Source organism: Morone saxatilis, unplaced genomic scaffold (assembly GCF_004916995.1).
Source record: "Morone saxatilis isolate NCDOM2014 unplaced genomic scaffold, NCSU_SB_2.0 Contig8, whole genome shotgun sequence".
NCBI lineage: Eukaryota > Metazoa > Chordata > Actinopteri > Moronidae > Morone > Morone saxatilis.
In genome coordinates this window covers 22,863,920-22,879,560 of record NW_023340257.1, presented here as the reverse complement: position 1 = coordinate 22,879,560, position 15,641 = coordinate 22,863,920, and the positions used below count along the sequence as shown (strand labels likewise).

Here is a 15,641-nt window from a genome sequence, read left to right as displayed (position 1 = left end):
TGCATGTTAGTGTAACAGCCTGTGCAACAACAAAAAAGTCAGTGCCACCATGTGATTAACTGTACACATACAGGGACTGGGACAAAGATAATGTAATTAATTCTCCTCCAAAAGTGATACATCTACACTAAGGAGAAAAAAATCAATCAATCTATTTTATATTTAAAATACAGAATATAAATGATAATTTTTATGCCCAAAAATGCGTGCAGGTTCTGTGCCTAAGGGCCCTTTGACCCCGACTGAATGCCTCATTAATGAGAAGAGTACAGTAAATACAACTCTAATAGTTACATTCTTTAGGAACCAGCTCTTCTTTCTGCTGAACATCCATTACTTTTCCCAGCTGCCTGATGAGCTTTGCCAGTGTCTCCATGTCGTGTTTCCCCCTTTCCAGCAGCTCATAGCGGAGACTGGAGATGTCCTGTTTGATCTCTTTAAGTTCACCTGTGGTACAAAGAGCATCAAATGAGGTTAGTAATTCAGTGATCCAAACATGAAAAGCACTTTATCCAGAAGACCTGCTAAACTCACCTTCATTCACTTCATCGTTGTCTTTATCTCTCTGTGCTTTTAAGATGTATCTTTTGATGAGGCGGTTCATTATCTTCTGTAATAAAGAATAGGATATTTTAGTCTTAAACTGATGAGCTAATTGTTCTGAAAAAATCTGAGTTAGTTACTGAAAAATAAGAGCAGAAGCCAACTTGTTTTTGTGAGCATATTTGATTATATAGTGTATGGTTTTGACTGACACATTATATTAGTGCTTCACATGTACTTTAGTCTCCTTTTGAGTAACTTAAAGTGTCTAGATTGGTGGTTCTCAACATTTTAGAGTTGCAACACAGGAAACTCAACAGCTTAGTTATTAGCAGGTGAATTAATTAGCTTTAAGAAATGAAAACTGCTTTACCTGGTGACGGGTTGGACAAAGCGATGTTTCCACACTCAGATCTTCTTGTTGCCTCAACTTAGATTAGAAACAACAGAAAGAGAAGAAGCACTGTTAATATTTATTTTAAAACATGCTTTAAAGGGACACACTTACACCTGCAACTTGTAAATGTGACACAAGAGGGCCCTGTAGACCAGTATCAGAGAACACAGGTAAACCTCATCAGAAGTATTATAAATGTCTCTAACCTCTTGTTTACATGAAATATAATTTGCGTCGGCAGCTGATGCCTCACCTTGTTAAGTTCCATCTCATCATTTGAATTTTCTTTGCTTTTGCCTTGAGGTACATGCCAGAGAAATTCCTTTATCGCCAGCAAGAGGGAAACGACAGACATAGGGCTGGGTACAAGGTTGAATGGCACAGGCAGTGTGACACCATGCTCAAAGTAAGAGAACCAAAGCTTAGCTCTGGCAAACTTCCACTCAACGTCAGCATCATCCTGCACCAACAGGGAGAAAAAGGTAAGGAGGGGGAAAAGCCAGGGGAAACATTTAATGAGCAACAGTTTGTCAGTTGTCAGTGAAGTTAATAATGTGTGCAGCTTCCACCTGCTTATCTACATCTCTTCAATAAATCTGCAGTATTACTGTTTAAACCAAATACATAACTTTGGCATACATCAGCCGTAAAGCATATCATGTATTGAATTTATTTTCAAATTAAACTATTATAAAACTGCTGTAATCTTACAATCTTACAAAATGGTAATTATCTCTGTCATTATCAAAACAAAAATGAATATTAATTCAGAAATGTGGATGGTTAGGACGTACCTCAATTTCTTGGAAGGAGCTGTTGAACATGGCAATGAGCATATTCAGCAAGACTATCACCATGATGATGTTGTACACCCCGTACAAAACATAGCCAGTATTCTCAATGAACTTATGGTCGATGTTAATGACCACTGATTTCACTTCTGACAAGCCAAAGATGGCCCAAAATAATGTTTTAAAACTCTCTTCGAGCCTGGAGGAACAGAGAGATGGGAATAAAAGTTAGTGTAGTACAACTAATACATCAGTCTTCTACAAAATCAAAACAGATTGTAACCTAAGGCACAAATGGAAAATATTTTACAAGCTTTTTCAGCCAAACTGTGTTATTGCAACAGTCTACTGGCACTCACGTTGTAAAGGCATCATTGTGCTTGGCTCCGAGGTAGTATGAGTACAGATTGAACATCCCCACCATGAAAGCCACAAAAACTGTTATGAAAATCACCATGAACTTAAAGATATCTTTTACTGTTCTTCCCAGAGAGATCTGTAGAGGCCCAAAGCTCTCATTTGCAGGCAGAATGTATGCAATGCGAGAGAAACTCAGCACAACTGCAACTGCATAGAGGCCTTCAGAAATAAGTTGCGGGTCTGAGGGCATCCAGTTGATTCGAGCTGAAAATAGACACATTTGACAGTTTTCATTCAGTAATATTTAACTTCATTTAGATCACTACCTGTGTATAGAACTCATACAAGGAACTAAACTTAGCATGGTTATTTAGATAAGCAAATGTAGTAGTCAAAAAGGACTCTGGATTGCTTTGTTTTGATAGATTTCCTGTCCTAGGTCTCAAAATTATTGAGGAGAAAAAAAGTCTTTAAATAGCCAAAAAAAGATAAAAATCAACATCCAGTGTAGATTTAAGTCAGAGATTCTCTTTAATTATTAATTAATTAATTTAATTTAATAACAAAAATTATGGTTTCAATTTCATACGTTTTTCGAAAAATTACTACTTACAACACTTGGATTCTTAAGTTCTCACTTACCCAGCTGGAAATACTGAATCTCAAATGGCAAGGTTGTGTTGAACAGATCAGTATAGTACTTGTCAACATAACACTGGGCAGAATATGCATGCCAGAAGGCCATTAATCTGGCAATGAAAGAGGTCATAAAAATGGCCAATATACTAAAGTCAAGAAGATTCCAGGGTTCTGAGATGTATTCCCGGATGTCCTGCGACCAAATATCTTTACATTCTTCCCATATCTTCCCTGTGGGGAAAAAAAAATCACACATTTGGTTGACAGTCACACTGCTTCTCTCTCAAATGAAATAATAATATGATTTTAAAATGTATAAACATGATAAATAAGGCTTGAATTGATAGTCAAATCACATAGGATTTACTAATACTGTATGGCTCCAAACTCTCCCCTGTAGAGCTAAGTAAAGGTGTCACCTTGACTTTTCAGTCTTTGGAAAGTCATTACCGGTCTGATTTATTATGGTACATGTGGTAAGAATACATAATATATGCGGGCAATTTTGTAGCATGATAGATGTTTAGGGATTTATAACCCCTTAACGACTTATAATATCCTTGACCCTGCATGCACGTGTATGAGTGATGTAATTGTAAAAGTGTGGGAGCATGACTTAAACTATGAGAAGTCGACAAGTGTCGGAGGGATAAATTAACATAATGAAAGGATAGATGCTAGTTGTGATTGTGTACAAGGGATGTAGAAGGGATGTAGGGGTGTTGTATGATAATACTCATGACCTATGACCCAGGATATGATGAGAATCTCCATCCAGGTGAAGGGGGTAGTCTTCATACGAAACAGTTGTGAGGGGTGATCGTGGATGGTCATGTTAGGCAGCAGCGATGTTCCCCCAAACCTGTCTGCCGCGTTCAGGACCAGTAGGCAAAGAAATATCATAAAGGAAGCTGCATGGGCCACAAACTTCAGGAAAGGTCCACACATGAGTTTCCCTAACTGCAAACAGAACAAAGTTTAACATTATTGTATGGGTACAGTCTCTGACAGAATAACATCTTTGCAAGCAGAAAGAGATTGGTCCAAACTTTAGGCCAAAACACTAAACTTCCTTCGATATAGCAGTAGACAACAGCATGTTGAAACACATACTTATCAATGTTAACTGAACCAGAAGAAGAATCATTTTTCTAATATTACGTTAGCAGTGTTGTTACAGATTGCACCTCTATGGTTTCACCCTCCCCTTCCAAGACCGCAGGAGAAACTACAGTGGCCAGGAAAAAGCCTTATCTATCTATAGCCAGATTTGTCCGTTCTGGGTAGAAACATGGCAACCCAGCCCCTCTGTACTGTAGATAAAAATCTTGCTAACGTAACAAAAACATAATAATCTTTTTAAGGTGATTATACCTATGATTATTATATTCAATTTCTGCCAATAGATCCTAAATGTTACAAACTGGACATTTAAAGCTGATTTTCACCTAGTTTGGTCACTTGGGAGCAGAAAGGCTCCACAATAAGCTGACAAACCCACAGACCTGACACACAGTATTATTACAATCACTGTCATTTTATCTCTGTTAAAAGTGTTAAAATGTTTCCTAAAAGTCAAGACAATGAATGAAGAATATTTGATTAATTATTAAGTTAAAATAATGACTTCTCGGTAACTAACCTTACTTGATGGTGCTATCCAGGACATAAAGGCCAGCACAGGCAACCAAACAGCTATACCAAGGACAAGAAGGATTTTAATTGCTGTGGTTTGCTGACGCAGTCCAGGCAAGTTCTCGTACCAGATGGAGAGGAGTTGCTGTTGGCAGTTTGGATGTGCCACAAACTGCTCCATTAGGAGGTTGTGAAGTGTGCTGTGTGTGTTGTGTGTGTGTGTGTGTGTGTGAGAGAGAGAGAGGGAGAGTATATTATATTATTATTATAATATTTGAATGCAAGAAAAACACAAGATTAAAGATGAAAACAAGTGCATCAATTCTAATCCTAAAAATGTAAGTGTTTTTCTCATATGCTTACCTTTTTAACTTCATATTTTATTGCAAGTTTTAACCTGATAAGGTTCTGTCTGCCAAAGGTTTCAGAGCTTTGACATGAATCAATGTCCCCATTTAAGACGGCCTTCACTTCCTCTGTGTTTCGACACAAATCCAGAAGTCCGACCACAAAGTCTTTACACTGCATGGACAGTTTCTTGTAATCATTCTGCAACAGACAAAGGCAAAAATCTATAGCAGCTTATTCTTATACTTTTATGAATTACTAATGAACATGACGTTGAGCTATTGTCTGACAATTGTACATTTAACTAAAATACTTTACCTTGAACTCCTTTTCAATGTTTGCCAGAACAGCAAGCTCGTTGCCCAGGTCCAGAGCCGCCATCACAGGGTCTTCATTGGAGAGGGACAGATAGGCTGGACTGGCCAGACCTTTATACGCATTGATGCGGGACTGTGAATGACTAAATGAGTCATGCCTCTGCTGCTCACTGCAGGCCGTGCACTGGCAGAAGTAGTCATGAGGTCGCTCTATGCGGGCCCCCTTCATAAGAAGTATGTGCACTATTTCATATTCAAGACACTGGGAAGCCAGGATGATGGGAGTGATGTCGTGAGAGAAACGTGTGCCATCCTCATCATAGGCAAAGAAGTCATCGTGTGTCTCTGCCTGGCCGGGACTGTTAGTAAGCCTCTGACCGTCTGCAAAGGCCTGATGGGTCAGTATGGCCTCCACTATACGGATGTAGCCTTTACTGATGGCTAACAGCAAAGCATCTCCTATTCTAGCGAGGTCTTTCTTCCTAAGAAGGAGCTTAGTCACCTCTAAATGCTCATTGGCAACTGCCAGCTGCAGTGCATTCTGGCCCATGTAGTTTACGCAGTTGACATTGAGGTCTTGCAGCTCCTCTATCATCCGTCTCACTTCAGGAATGTTGCCATATTCTGCAGCATCTAAGAAGAGTTCCTCTGTGAGGGAAAGGCAGGAGGTGGATTGAGCATGAGACAGGTAACCAGCTCCCCTTAGAGCTTGTCTCCGGGGTTTGGCCATGACCTGCCGCAACATCATGGCTCTCCCTTCATTGCTCAACCTAAACACAGGTAAACATATTTTAGTCAGTAAAACTCAACAAAATTCAAAATTAAACAACTCGCTTAAAAACTAAAAAGCATAATTTAAATAATTTAAAATAAATAAATAGATATAGTAAAACCACAATAACAACAAGCCCCTGGGTTTTAAAAACATTTCAGCGCTGTGCTGCATAATGACTAAAAGCTGCTTCTGCCGGTTTTGATTTTACCCTTGTCACCACTAGCAGTCCACTCCAGAGGGCTCTAAGAGGTCTGCAGGGTTATATAGCTATATAATATATAATAAGCTATATAAAGCTTATGTATTTAGGGCTGACTCCACGCATAGATTTATAAATAAGTAAAACAACTTTCAAATAAATTATGTATCCTACTTGCAACCAGTGCAGAGATTTAAGAACTGGTGTGATGTGGGTTGTCAGAACTTGTGTAGCTGCATTTTGAATGAATTGCAGGTGCCTGAGGGTCTTTTTAGGAAGTCCACTGCAGTAATTAATTTTACTAGAGATAAAAACATCAATCAGCTTTTCCAAGTCTTCATGAGTCTTTTCATGAGGTTCCTAACTATATTTTTAAGATGATAAAATGCTGATTTTGTTTTTGCTTTTCCCCGTGGCTGTTAAAACCTAGGTCAGAGTCGATTAAAACACCAAGGTTCCTAACTTGCTCTTTAGTTTGTAGTGCATTGTCCTTCAGGTGAGCAGTAGCCTTTAGCCTTTCATCTTTGCAGCCAAATAAAATTACCTCTGTTTTGTCTGAATTAAATTTCAGGAAAATTTTCAGACATCCAATTATTCATTTGCTCAAGGCATTTGCATAGTGAATTAATAGGACTGCAGTTGTTTGGTGACAGAGTGAGGTAAATGTGGGTGTCACTGGCATAACTGTGATAAGCAACATTGTTGTTCTGAAGAATGGGGCCAAGTGGGAGCATGTACAAGTTAAACAGAAGGGGGTTGAGAATGGATCCTTATGGGACACCACATGTCAAGGGCATGTGCTTTGAGTTAGGGTTCCAAATAGTGACAACATAATATCCCTGCCCTCTGAATAGGATCTCAGCCATTTTAAAATACTTCCAGAAAAAACTGCTTTTCCAGTCTGTGTAAAAGAATATTGTGACTGACAGTATCATAGGCTGCAATGAGATATAAAAGCACTAAAACTGATGTCCTGCCTAAATCACTATTAAAATGAACATAATTTTAAACCTTGATAGGAGTTGTCTCTGTGATGTGATAGGCATGAATACTTGATTAAAATGCATCAAAACAGTAATTTAAAGTTAAAAAGTGTGTTAGCAGATTAAAAACAGGCTTTAATTTTTCCTGAAACGGATATATTTGAGATAGGTAGTGGTATCTAGGTTAAACATTTTTAAAAGGGTTTAGTTTTCAAGGCTGAAGGAAAGGTGCCAGATAGTAGTAATGTTAAGAACTTCCATTTCTATGGAGATAAAAACATTTTTTATATTTTTTTAAGTGGACAAGCTGTCAAGAGAGCAAGGTGTCTTTGTTGATGGGAATGAACTCTGACATTAGGAATGGTTGCCTTGTGGTCTTAGCTGATAGGTGGTAGTTTGGCTCAGGTTTGAGCTTGTGTCAAATCTGATACCATCAACTCTCCTTTCTACTTTTAAAAGAGAGTACGAAAATTCATCACACCTGTCAGCTAAATGAAATTCAGGAGGATTGTGTCTCTACTGCAGAAAATCGGATGCATGCAATTTTTCTTAATTTTTGTTTATGATACCGGAAAAAAATGATTGTCTTGCTTTAAGACAAGTAGTCTACTTGCTTAGGTAAATTAACATCAGACCCATCTATGGCCTTTAGAATGACACAGTATTGACTTAAGAAGTGAATGGACAACGATGTGCAATGGACAGCTGGTCTCAGATGAATTATAACTCTCACTACATGTGTGACACCACCCACAGACTCATCATCTGCTCTCCTTCATTTCATGGCCTGGCACTGTCCATCCACTCAGCCTCTGCCTCATAGTTGCACAAATTTATTTTGCATTTCTGAAATATTATATTATTGAGAATGTCATCAAGTATTTGATAGTTATTCCAGTGGTTGAAGTATGATGTTAACTCCATTCATTAGACTGTGACTATACTACCATATGACAGTGACTATTTTTAATACTAATCATGTTTTGTGTCATTGCCAAATGAGCAAATCTACTTTCTGTTCAGTAATTACATTTGAATAACGTGGTTATCTCAGGAGCTAATTGCTTCAGGACAAAATGATGACAGACGATGACAACGTCCGTTCATTCAATCATAATTTGTGTTAATGAGATTTTACATTACCTGATTAGCACATGCAGTACATACAGAATTTGCTTTAATACAGACTGAATTCAACAAATTCATCTTTGAAATTTCATCTAAGACATCAGCTGAGACAAGATAAATGAAAATTGTGTCATGATGTTCAGCCAGAGAAGGTCTAAAAATCATATTTAAATTAGTATGATCATGAATATGACATATAAAAACTCAATTTTGGTGATAGGTAGCATCTCCATGTGGATTTACCGGCCTGGATTTCTAAGAATGCCTTGCTGTTTTTTGTTCTGCTGCTGTTATCATGACAGAAAGTGACAGAAAGTGTTCTGCAGTGGCATGATTGAAAACTTACAGTAACATCACTACTTAAATGATGCTCTGTATGATAGATAAGATACTTCTGCAGTGAATGTCAGGTGAGCTCTGTGCATGTGCAGGTAATATAAACACTCAACATTTATAGTAATTTAAAAAAAATACTACATCTCCTCCATCAACCTGTAGAGAAGAAGACATCAGTGTATACATGACAAGGAGAGGCATCCCATTCGAAACATGGGATACTGCAGGGTGAGATCAGCCTATGAGAGTATCTTACTAGTCTCATACTGTTGATCCTTTTGGGAATATCATGGGCCTGGAGCTTTTTTCCTTAGAAGTCTACCAAACACAGACATTTCACAACTGTTGTGAAAATAATTGTATTATATGTTTCAAAGCAATATTATAAAAGTCTAACCGAATGGTCCACTCACCTTACAGAAGACTGATGTCCCAAATTACTTTACTTTCATTTCATCACGTCGTTACGACACAAAACGTCCAAAGGCGACCAGCAGCAACTCATATACTCCCTCATGTTCTTGACCACCTGTCAGACTGACTCTCACCCTGCCTCCCACCTTGGCTCTCTGCTGACGGTGCTGCCTCTGCACGCCTACTGGGCGGTTTTCTAGCAGGTTTTAAGGTGTGTTTTATAACATGGGATTTATGCATTTGTTGAATACATTTTGGTCCTGTTTTGGGTCCTGATTTAACTGTTTATACCTCAGTTTAATTTCCTTTATTTTCCATAACTGTGGCCGGTAAGTCCAAAAAGCGAGATATTAAAGTACTTTGTCAAACTAATAGAGGATTTAAACACAGCAGTACTGCATTGACCTAACTGGTTGTGCCATAAACTGAGGCAGAAGGCTAAGGGATTATTTTCTTAAGAACTATGTGTAATTGTCAGTGTGCAGGCTGCAGGCAATAGGACCACTAATACTCAGTATGGTGTATGACACACTGAAAATAGATTTGATGCAGTGGACCCTGTTCATAGGGGAGTATAAACAATCTAGAAAAAGCAGATTTTCATAAATCCTCTTAACTCATGGTGCCATCAAATGTACCAGGTAATAACAACACACCTTTATATTTCACGAGAGGCATCATCCAAGAGTATATAAGCTATGCAAAAACAATTATGAGAATGTAAACTGTTTAAAATGAAGATATAAATTGTGTTAAGGTTGGCCTACATGTAGCTAAAGGTCAAGCTGTTAATGTGTTTAAGCTGTAAATCTTTCAGATTTGACTTATGTTACATAGATTTATTTTATATGTTATATACATTTATAGACATGCAGTGCATTGTATGTCTTTATATGCCGATTTACATGTAAGAGGGCAGATATAATATCAACATAGATATGTTCGTCGTCATTGGTCACCCAACAAAAACTTTATACAATATTTCATGACGAAAATATATAATATATATAAATACTGTATTAGCCCTAACCCTAACCCTAAATGTCAAAAGCATCCCTTTCCTAATCTTTACTTAATCATAATATTAAAACTATACTATAGTATTAGCCTATATATTCCGAACATAATAGCATAACTCTGTATCCATCCTCTATTCTTCTATTCTCTCTCTAAAACAATTTATTTTGGTCGTGTTTTATTTAGCTCTTTGCTTTCAGCCATACTCTGTTGTTGAGAGTAGTAAGTATTACGACACTACCAGGTGTCCCTGAAGGCTGCATGCCTGTATCGAGCCCTGAGCCCTCTGCTGGACATGGCGGGTACAACCACCCCGATCTCCGTTGTCAAGGAACTGCGTCCTCGGTTGCTATGATGGAGGGACTGTACACAGACAGACTCGGGTGAAACAGCTAGAAAAAGTGACAACTTAGCCGCGTTATTTCTCACTTTTTATAAAGGACCAGCGAGCCTGTCATTCTTCGGGAGACGCTGCTGCGATGTGGATCCGCACATTTCCTCTGCAGGTTTATCTCCGCTCTGAAAATGGTTGAATGAGTTTAAACGGCGTTCGGCTGACGTTAGCGAAAAAGGACCCAACAAGTTAGCGGCTAACGTTAGCAGCCTCGCTGGGAGCTGCACCTGTATGTCTGCCCGGTGTCAGCGAGGACCAGCAGCCTCGGAGGATGGAAGTTTTCCAAGACAGCTTCTTCTACCACTCGTATCCTATAAACGTAAAGTTATTTATCCCGTGGAGTGCGTATCACACGTCCACATCTGCGTCAAAAGCAAGTGTAGAGAAGCTGTTCAATAAACCCCTGACACTGAATAAGTATGATGACAAACCTGTGTATGACCAGCCTTTATAATGAATGAGAAAGGTTAATCATTTTTTTTTTTTATTTACTCAAGTCAGAGGTTAACATTTTATGTGACATTACTACACACACTGCCACAAAACACTGCTCTCCTTAGCTGCTCACTTCCAGAAATTCCAGGTTGGGAGCAGATGGAGGCCTCGAAGATGAGAGACAGCTTCTGGTTGAAGAGCAGAAGTTATGCAGAGCCCGAGCTCGCAAGTTCTCCCTGGAAACCAACCGTCGAAGGAAGTCAGTACAAACTAGTGTCTAATAATCATTCAATGTTGGTTTTATAATAACACTAATAATATGTGTCCTCTCAGGTCGAACTACTGTCTTCATCCTGCAGCCCAAACCTGCCTCCTTTGTGTATTTAAAAGCAACACCTTCCATTTCTTCCTGCAAGCAGAGGCTGCTTTGCTGTTGTACAGTAGGCGCCTCCTGGACAGACGGCTTATGGTTCTGTCCTCGGCTTAGCACCTTTGAGGGATGGATGGTGTTGACAGGATTTTGCAGTCTAGACCTGGAAATAGATCTGTTGGCCCAGAGGGTGACTGTGAGCCAGGGTAGTAACCGAAGCGTCACCTCTCTGACGACTAAGCTGCAAGGTTCAGCACCATATTAGCCTCAAATCCGAATACAGATATTAATAACCTTCTAAATGTGTGTTTCCATAGTTATCAGCAGAGGCTAAATGTGAGTGTTCCTGTTTTGAAAACTGAGATCTTGAAAAAGTAGGTTGATGCAAGCAGAGCTGTAGGTGGAGGTCAGATTTATTGTGTAATGTCAGAGGCAGATTTTGGCAGGTGCAGGTGATTATGATTCCTTAAACGTGATATAAGTTAACAGCTTAACACATAAAACACTAAAATACACTTAAACTAATGTATGTTCTTATAAAGGAAGGACAAATTAAAGGAGGTGAATAAGCTATCCCTTTAACATTACATGAAATGGAAACAGACAACTGTGTCGTTAATGAAAACTTTATAAACTGGTCAAACTTTTACAGACTATCAGGGTTTATAAATCAATATTAAATGCAATATAATTTTGTATATATCAGCACACTGATGCTGGTAACTTAAATATTACATTATTGCTTTTATACAAATCCTATATAATTTTTAATCGTATCAGATCAGCAGAAATTCAATTTGAACATTAAATTAAATATTAATTCATGCACCATGCCAACAAAAACATTTAGATTGGAAAGTCTTACCTGTATTTGTTTGCTTCCTTTCATGCAAATGTAAACTAGGGCTAATGATTATTTTCATTATGGATCAATCTGTCAATCACTTATCGATTAACAGATTAATTGTTCGGTCAGAATGTCAGAAAATGGGGAAGAAATTTTGACTGCTGTTTCTCAAAGCCCAAAGTGGCGTCCTGAAATGTCTTGTTCTGCCTACAACCCAAAGATGTACAGTTTACTGTCATAAAGGACTATATATATATTTATATATATACGTTTTTAAACTTTTTTAAATCAAATATCAAAATAATTAGCGATTAATTTAATCATTTACAACTAATCGAATAATCATGCAGCTCTAATGTAACCAAGGCATCTACAAGTTTGCATATTTAAATTATAAGAAGGAATGTAACACCTCTTCATGGTGCGTGATTGTGTTTGCCTTATTATTCTGAAAAGTATTTCCAAACTTTGCAGCTCTATTAAGACGCATTTATAATTAAGATATTATATAATAAATATAAGATAATACATATTCTGTTTATTTTAAATAGAACAGATATGTGTTAACTAAAAGCTTGAGCTACTTTTCGTTCTGGTTCTCAACACTGTTTAAAATGTACTCTGCTCTTGTTGACATTGATTAATCTACTATTTTAACCTAATAAAAGAAATTAAATATTAATGCTGAACTTTTTGACCCTGCTGATGTTATTATTGGCATCCTCTGTGAACCCAGTAGTGAGTGGTAGCTTTAATTTATTAATGACTATGTTGAAAACATATCTCAAGGAACGGACTCGGGTTTCTGTATCTAAAACATGGTCTACATTTAATCAGTTAAAATGTACCTCAGGTTCACACTCTGCTCTTTTTTATGGCTCAGGACTCTGGAGGAAAGACGGAAGCAGTGGGACGTGCAGGAGCAACGGCTGAGACAGAACATCCTACAGCAACGCAGACAGCGAGTACAGGATGCAACTGAGCGCTTCCAAAGAGCCCACCTACCTCCTTCTCAGAGATACAGACAATGTTAGTGATGAATCCTACATATGTGCCTCAGAACTGAGAAATAATGCACAACGTCTTGACACATTTCAGTTTGTTTGCATGTTCTCCTCTATGGTGTTTTAGCTTTTAGAAGAAATGTCCCAAACATTGAAGATGCACTCAGTCACATTCAAGGCACCTTGAGTCCATACGCCCGGCAGTCCTCTTTCTTGTCCAGCAACTCTAACATTAGCAGGTAAAAAAGTCAAATTAATAATTACGTCATTCTCATGTGTCCTGTGTGCTAAACATAGTCACTGCTGATTGATTAAAACTGTATACTGTTCTCACATTTTGGTGATATTTACATTCATAATTCTAGATTTTATTTAAGTTAGTCATATATTTCATTTATATATATATATATTTATCTGTTTTCTCTTAAAGGAGCTGCACTCCCTCTCCTAAGCCTCCCACAGTTTCTAAATCCGCCCACCGCCAAGCGCTCTCTGCTGTGGAGGCCTACACTAAACTGCTTCAGGAGCAGAGCATGACTTGCTTCAAGAATAGTCAACAAACCGAAAAGACACAAGAGAACCAACGGGATCACAGTCCACGGGTATGTTCAATGTTTCACTGGAATGTGCACGGATGAAAATGTTGTGGCTGCATTCTCACAAAGAAAAAAATGTTGTTCCAAAAAGTTTTTTTATGTCATTTCATCCCTCCCCCTTGTTGTATAGGGGTGCTTTATGTTGTGCGATGCTGTTTTGTCTCACATATACACACCCCATTAATACTGTATGTCAACAGAGTGCCCAGCATTGTAAGTCTGTGCTGATTGATTTTGTCTTCTTAAAGTTTAGAAAATGTCCAGAAGTTAAGGATGAGAGCGGAGGAGCTTTTTGGAGAGAAGTGTGACTGTTTCTGTCTTAAACTGTAACATGGTCTGATGAGAGAGAGGAGTTTATTAGAACTAAAATACAAGGCAAGACAAGTTGTGGAAGTAGCTGAAATTAAATCTTGGGCTGACACCTAATTTTCTGGGTTTCAGTTTTAAAAACTGTTCAGCGAGCTGTATCTGTCTGTGAGTAGCATGCAGACACTACAGTATATAGATATAGTCACACTAACTGAGTGCTGTGCTCTGTCATGAATCCTGTTGTAAACATTTACTATACATTATTTTTTCTTTATTTTGATATTGGCATTATATATTGGCAGCCTTGCTTTCTAAACATCGGCATCGGCCAGTGGAAAACCCATATCGGTTGACCGATACACTACTTATTTGCACATCCAGCAGTTATGAGCTACATTATCGCTCGTTTGGAGTTGTGTTTAAGGGAAATTAGTGTATCTTTAGCTGCTAAATGCTCCACTATGTTCACCAACAGGTAGTGTACAGTGGGTTTTTAGAGCCAACAGCTGTCTGAAAATGTACATTGAGAGCAAACCAAAACAGCAAAGTTGCAGGATGGACAACTAAACAATGAAACTGGCTGTAAAGCTCTGTGAACCCGAGGGAAGCTGCAGATTCAGACTCTCTGTATCACTATGAGTGACTTGTCACATTGTTTTCTCATTGTCATCTGATACATTGTTACTATAAAAATATTGATTATTGTCGTCCTTCTATCTATCCAGTTGTTTTCTATTATTATACCCATATTTTGATAGAAACTTCATAATTACACCACATGTTCCCACTACAGGATGATATATTGAATCTGGGCTAACTTTAATATATTTTATACATTTACATATTTGAGAGTAAAAACTGTTGTGAAATATTATTATTGATTAGCTTAACCAACATGAACATATTACCATGTAGCATTAGCAAGCTTGTTTATTTTTATTGTGATTAGGATATCAGGCAGTTCAAATGCTTGTCCTACACAAGTAGACCCCCAGGGGGCGGCAGTGTGACATGAGCTTCTTTTCTGTACCAGGATCCCTCTGACCTTCTTGGCTGCCACAAACTGCAGCACCCTGTGGTGAAATGTGCGTGTGAATAGCTGTTTCACAAATGTCATTTGTTACATTATTTTCTGCCTCCATCAATGACAGAGACAGCTCAGGGCAGACGCTTCTTAGTGTGGGTCTAACTATTTTCTAAAAACAAAACAAGAAAAATAAAAGATGAGGAAATTCAACACCCAACCTTGTGCATATATATGTCAAAATTATGCAAGTGTACTTACTCATTTATGATTCACCGTGGGATGATGCAGAAGCAGATATGTTTACATTCCATTTTCAGGTGCCACTTCAAACATTTTCCAGTGAAACTAGACTCTTGTCACTGCTATGCTACCTCAGTTGGCATAAAGTGAACCTTTTAGTGCACCTTCTGAATCCTGCTATTGACCAGGGTGGTTTTCTAGGTATATTTACCTAGGTTGACCCTTTTACAGTAACAATTTGCTTATACTTGAACTAAATCCCAGCAAATGCACAAAACACCTACATAAGCAATTTTAAGTGCTTTTGTGTTTTGGCTGATAGAATTTTCATCATGAGCTTGAATTGTTTTGCACAGTTTAGGTATGCCTGCCCCCACTGAAAATTAATTTTGTACAGAAGTATAAAGAGGCAAAACACAGATATAGTGACAGTTTTTATCACCTTTGAGAAATAATCACAAAGCACCTTTTCCCTATCTCTCTCGAACACAAACATCTTAATTTCCCCCCCTGAAAATGTGTAAAAAATGTAAATCA

The 15,641-nt window shown here is 38.1% G+C and overlaps 2 protein-coding genes across 6 annotated transcripts in view; one reads left to right on the top strand and one right to left on the bottom strand.

Moving 5' to 3' along the window:
• Nucleotides 1-256: 256 nt before the first annotated feature.
• On the bottom strand, nt 257-5,760 carry trpc6b (transient receptor potential cation channel, subfamily C, member 6b). 5 transcript variants are annotated; one of them, XM_035680546.1, is made up of 11 exons: nt 5,032-5,760; nt 4,729-4,914; nt 4,373-4,537; nt 3,474-3,690; nt 2,734-2,961; nt 2,091-2,355; nt 1,735-1,930; nt 1,147-1,400; nt 917-968; nt 535-610; nt 257-447 (listed from the first exon to the last, which is right to left on the bottom strand). In XM_035680546.1, exons 1-11 carry the CDS (start codon nt 5,758-5,760, stop codon nt 284-286), a joined length of 2,532 nt encoding a protein of 843 aa, XP_035536439.1. In that variant the 3' UTR covers nt 257-283. The 5 variants fall into 5 exon arrangements, with proteins under 5 accessions (XP_035536439.1, XP_035536440.1, XP_035536442.1 ...); XM_035680547.1 differs by lacking the exon at nt 917-968 and adding an exon at nt 1,046-1,084 and having other exon boundaries at nt 535-670; nt 1,194-1,400; XM_035680549.1 differs by having other exon boundaries at nt 917-973; nt 1,194-1,400.
• A 4,490-nt stretch (nt 5,761-10,250) lies between these two features.
• The window catches only part of cep126 (centrosomal protein 126), a 10,372-nt gene continuing 4,981 nt past the window's right edge, over nt 10,251-15,641 (top strand). The window contains exons 1-5 of the mRNA XM_035679546.1: nt 10,251-10,582; nt 10,851-10,970; nt 12,812-12,957; nt 13,060-13,171; nt 13,363-13,534. Coding sequence (XP_035535439.1) covers nt 10,548-10,582; nt 10,851-10,970; nt 12,812-12,957; nt 13,060-13,171; nt 13,363-13,534 — 585 coding nt within the window. The 5' untranslated portion in view covers nt 10,251-10,547. The remainder of the gene's footprint in view (nt 10,583-10,850; nt 10,971-12,811; nt 12,958-13,059; nt 13,172-13,362; nt 13,535-15,641) is intronic.